Source organism: Tachysurus fulvidraco, chromosome 22 (assembly GCF_022655615.1).
Source record: "Tachysurus fulvidraco isolate hzauxx_2018 chromosome 22, HZAU_PFXX_2.0, whole genome shotgun sequence".
Lineage (NCBI taxonomy): Eukaryota > Metazoa > Chordata > Actinopteri > Siluriformes > Bagridae > Tachysurus > Tachysurus fulvidraco.
In genome coordinates this window covers 683630-688629 of record NC_062539.1, presented here as the reverse complement: position 1 = coordinate 688629, position 5000 = coordinate 683630, and the positions used below count along the sequence as shown (strand labels likewise).

The following is a 5000-nucleotide window of genomic DNA, read 5'->3' as shown; positions in this document are numbered from 1 at the left end:
CTTTTACTCCACACACAAAACATCAGGATCCTCCGGAAACTGATTGGTTGAGTTCGGGGCGCACGCGGATAAGTCACGAGAAGCTGATTGGTTGAGTTCGGGGCGCACGCGGATAACAGTCACTAGAAGCTGATTGGTTGGGATCTGGCCGCGCGACTTGTGTACTGGAACCTACATACAAGTTTTATATTTAAATGTACAATTAGTTTCGAGTCATAAATCACAATTTATCTTTAATCTTATCTTTAATCTTATCCTTAATATTTGATCATCATTACCTCTTAAAGAAAACGTGATATTCCATCACATCCAGTCAGTCACTTCCATGGTTTCTGTTCCTGGTGTAAAAGCACAATATTATATTATTATTTATATAGACACTTAAATGAGGAGACAATAAAAAGGGAAGTAAATCAGCAACAAAACTAAACCGAACACAATCCCGCGCATGCGCACTTCACCTGACAACTTTCTCCTCAGCTGACACACAGTGTGCGCGCGCAGCGACTTGGTCAAAAAACAGCTCGAATCAGAGGATTAATCTTGTTTTAGTTAAAATGTGGCTCATGGAAACGTTTTTATTATTAAACCTGTAAGTCTTACTGAAAACTGACAAACACAACCAAAAGCAGCACAAATGTGACGTCACACATCAGCCGATGACTGGGTGTGTTAATCTCTTAAAGAGACAGTACACCATTTCAGGTCCAGTAGTTTAGACTGATGTTAAATAATAAACAAAGTGTTGTACACAAAAATACTGTTAAAGAATTATAATTCAATAAAAAAATTATTCTATTAATGCTCATTAAGGCATTAATATTATGTACACATTCATTCAAAGTGTTTGGCAGATGATTATTTATTTAACATAACTGAAAGTTAAGGGCCTTGTTCAGGGGCCCGACATGTTAATTACTGAGCTATTAACCTCCGAACACTAGCTGACATTTCATTATTTAAAGCCGGCAGGTTCTCAGTTACTGATCCTCACTGAGCAGATTTTATTTGTTCGTAAGTTTTAAAAAAACCCTAGCCGTGTAGTTGTAGCTTCACGTTCTACACACAATACATAAAAAGAATGAGAATGAGAATTCTCATAACAAAAGTTTATTAAAGATCTATGTACAGAACATCCCAAACTGGGAGCCACAGTTTAATTGTTCTGTTCAAGTTCATTTCAAAATAACACTTCGCACGGATAGACGTAGTTCCCAGTCCACGTTAAAACTCGGTGGTGGTGGTGGTGGTGGTGGTGTGGCGGATCAACGACAAATCAATCCTGCTGTGTACAGAGCTGCTGGACAGAGATACCGGTTTTTATTTACTTTTAAAATAAAAAAAGAGGGAGAAAATTAAAATCCCAAACGCTAATTTTAAAACCCAAACTGAGGCCCAGTTCTCTTTTACATAAAGAAAATAAATTAGGTTTCTGACCGAGCTGTGAAATAAATCCTGTACAGATTTAACTGTCTACCCATTTAGTTCTGATTTTGTGCTAAAGTGGTCATATGTTTTTGTAAACTGTTGAATTTGCATCCGCTTCATTCACAGCAAGGGAGGGAAAAGGAGAACGTCCAACACGTGCCGTATGAAATGAACGGACGGAGAGAACTCTGAAACGTGAACGCTGAGAGTGATTAAAGTGGAAAAAAAATAGTTTCAAGTCTGTCGTCACACTGGGTGTATTTTTCTCCTTTTTACTGAAGAAATGCTGACTGATAGGAGGACAAGCAGCTCGGATAATACAGAAATTATAATATTGGCAATAATTTTTTTTTAAATCTTAAATCTCATATTCTTCGCTAAAAAGTTTTAAATCCTCCATATTTGTTTTTCTCAAACATGACACTCCAGACAATCTCTCTTCGAATGTCCTCATTTGTACACGGTCCAGCTTCCCTCACTGCGAAAACATCTACACACCGCCGTCGGAGCTACGAGTTTGGACTTTCAGGAATGCGAGGAGGAACGGAATTTTCCGGAACGCAGTCTGATTGTCTGTAACTGCGGGACTGTAGCTGTACGTGTAGGGATTGTAGATTTAAAAACAAATCAAATAGGAATAACCAACCTTGATTTTAAGTGCACCGCAATTACAAAAATAACTACAAACAATCAAGGAATATTAAAATATTCCTTAAAATATTAAAAAAGCTGGATAAATCAGAATAAAAGTTTCGATTCGAAGTCAGACGAGAGAGAGAGAGAGAGAGAGAGAGTTGAGAAAATCATTGTGCTGCTGATATTAAAGTGGGTTAAACAAGTATTCCCTCTCCACTGGAAGAACATGACGTAACACACGGTTAGATCAAGTTCTTCGCTGTCTTCCCCCGATGCTGAATAATTAGATTTAAAAAAACATCGACCATAAAACCAGAAAAAAAAATTGGTTGGAGTAAGAGGCAGAGTTCCATCGCAGCTCAGTCCGTCACTTTGGCGGCATCGAAATTCACAGCCAGCTTCCGGTGTTTGCGTTTGGAGGCGGAGCCTGGGGCGTGTGCCGGTTTGGAGTGTTGTTTCGGTGGGCTTTCAAATTCCTGTGTGCTGATTGGTGGAGGGGTTTTGTTGGCATAGGGGGTTGATTTGGCGGCAGAGCGAGAGGTGTCCGTGTTTTCGGATCGAGCGGCGGTCCCAAAGTCCGGTCTCACTTCCTGGTTCTTTCGACCGGAAACTCGTTTCTTAGTCACCTGACGTAAAAAAAATACAAGTACAGATTAGCCGATATCGGATAGAGTGATCAAATCTGCTTCAAACGTTTAGATTTCTTTTTAGCTAACAGCACTTATTTATTGTGTTGAATAAGTTTATTTAATTCAGTTATTGATCGGTTTCTCTAAGCTGAAGCGGACGAGGCAGACGGCGATACGAGAAACACCTCATAGGTAAAAGAGAAGCGTCACATTACAACCTTGCTGGGGTCATTAATAATGTTACCATCCTGAAGCTGATTATTTTCCTTTTACACCACAGCGACTTGCCTGAAAATCATGACACACTATTTATTACAGCATGACAGGTTTAATCCATTTATAGTTCCATGTCATGTTGTGGAGCATTAATAGAAAAAAAAAAAATCGGCTCCTGTTCTCACTTTACACGCATTACAAAGCACTGACACTGGAGACTCCTTCCATAGAGGTTTAGCACATTTCTCCTTACAGAGAACATTGTGTCATTGTGTAGGAGTCGTTGCTATTAAAACAATACTTCCAGCAAGCACCTGACCAATCAGAATGCACTCGGCATCTCAGCAGCCTTGTGGTGTAAAAGTGTGTGTGTTTCACGAGGACGTGTTTGATTCTTGCCTGTAGTGGGATGAACTGGTTGTGAGATCCGACCGGGGCTGGGGGCGGAGGCGCTCGGGTTCTGGGGAACGTCCCGCCGAAAAACGGCTGCCCCTGTGGGGGCAACTGAATCCCCCATGGCAGTGGAGCATAACCTTGAGTGGGCATCAAAAGACCACCTGCAAAAAACAAGTGCTCGGGTGAGGCGACTAATCAACATGACACGTGAAACGCTCAGTGTACATTAACGTGTCATCATTCATCTCTCTGAAGGCTGAAAACATAACGTGTACTGCTTGTGTTGTGGAGATTAACACGTGTCAGTTCTTCTCTATTCATTTATTTATGCTTCATTTAACTAGAGTAATCACATTCAGACACAATTCTCCCATCAGAGAGCCTGCGTGGCACGACAGCCGTGACGACAAACAGCACTGAGAAACAGATCATACTCGATTCTATTCAAGTCCAATTTGTTTTAGATCAAAAAGAAAAGGCTAAAAACTTTACACAAAGTTAACTCGCTTAGATTCAGAGTAAATAATGGAATTCTGAAAAGCAGAGGGTATGAGGAATGTGATGCAGTAGAAACGTGAGACGAGGTCCTGAACGCTCACCTGCAGGTGGGAGGTGAGGAGCGATCGGCCGCATGGGCTGCATCCCGGGGAACAGAGGAGGAGGAGCGAGAGGAAACGCAGCAACAGAGTTCTACAACAGAGCAGGACAACATCATGCTTTTATATACACATCTGTGTGTGTGTGTGTGTGAGACTCTGCATCGGGTGTTATGCCGTAAATAAACAGCAAGTCTGTGTAACATAACTGAGGAAGAGGGTGTGGTCACAGAGTGAAGTCAAAAAAGGGAGAAATGAACAAGAAAAAAAGTGTGCGTGTGTGTGTGTGTATGAGAGAGAGAGAGAGAGAGAGAGAGTGAGAGAGAGAGAGAGTGAGAGAGTGAGAGAGAGAGAGAGAGAGAGAGAGAGACATTACCAGGCGCTGCAGAGTGAACAGTGCTGCTTTCTCTTTGGCTTCAGTTTCAGACTGACACTGAGGACCATGAAGCAGGAGACCGTTAGACAGTTTCACCTGACACACCATCAGACCCTGAGAAACACACACACACAATGTAAATCTACAGAGAAAAGGAAAATGCTGCAGTAAATTTTGAAAAGGTTTGACAGTGTGTGTGTGTGTGTGTGTGTGTGTGTGTGTGAGAGAGTGTGTGTGAGTGAGAGTGTGTGTGAGAGTGTGTATGTGTGAGAGAGTGTGTGTGTGTGTGAGAGTGTGTGTGTGAGTGTATGTGAGGGTTAGAGAGAGAGAGAGAGAGAGAGAGAGAGAGTGTGTGAGTGTATGTGAGGGTTAGAGAGAGAGAGAGAGAGTGTGTGAGTGTATGTGAGGGTTAGAGAGAGAGAGAGAGAGAGTGTGTGAGTGTATGTGAGGGTTAGAGAGAGAGAGAGAGAGAGTGTGTGTGAGTGTATGTGAGGGTTAGAGAGAGAGAGAGAGAGAGAGAGAGAGAGAGAGAGAGAGAGAGAGTGTGTGAGTGTATGTGAGGGTTAGAGAGAGAGAGAGAGTGTGTGAGTGTATGTGAGGGTTAGAGAGAATATAGATATAATATGCGTTTTTATTTTATCTTTTAGTTTTATATAATAGAGATATAGAGAGAGAGAGAGAGAATGTGTTCACTGTGTATGTGAGGTTTTAGAGAGAGGAGAG

The 5000-nt window shown here is 41.7% G+C and overlaps 2 protein-coding genes across 4 annotated transcripts in view; both read right to left on the bottom strand.

The window, feature by feature from the left end:
- gk5 (glycerol kinase 5) overlaps window positions 1-5000 on the bottom strand; it is a 14992-nt gene that overhangs the window by 9108 nt on the left and 884 nt on the right. The window contains exons 1-3 of one of the 3 annotated variants that reach the window (XM_047806175.1): window positions 462-655; window positions 279-338; window positions 1-171 (exon numbers count right to left, since the gene is read on the bottom strand). The exon at window positions 1-171 is cut by the window's left edge and continues 307 nt beyond it. The exons of 1 other annotated variant lie outside the window; for it this stretch is intronic. The gene's annotated coding sequence lies outside the window, so the exon portion shown is untranslated. Of the gene's footprint in view, window positions 172-278; window positions 339-461; window positions 656-5000 lie in introns of those variants that run through there. One more of the 3 variants, XM_047806177.1, reaches the window with a different exon arrangement.
- Window positions 1095-4405, bottom strand: LOC125139935 (5'-3' exoribonuclease 1-like). The gene is made up of 4 exons (XM_047806178.1): window positions 4278-4405; window positions 3905-3995; window positions 3309-3466; window positions 1095-2690 (listed from the first exon to the last, which is right to left on the bottom strand). The coding sequence occupies exons 1-4, from the start codon at window positions 4383-4385 to the stop codon at window positions 2424-2426; spliced, it is 624 nt and encodes a 207-aa protein (XP_047662134.1). The 5' UTR covers window positions 4386-4405; the 3' UTR covers window positions 1095-2423.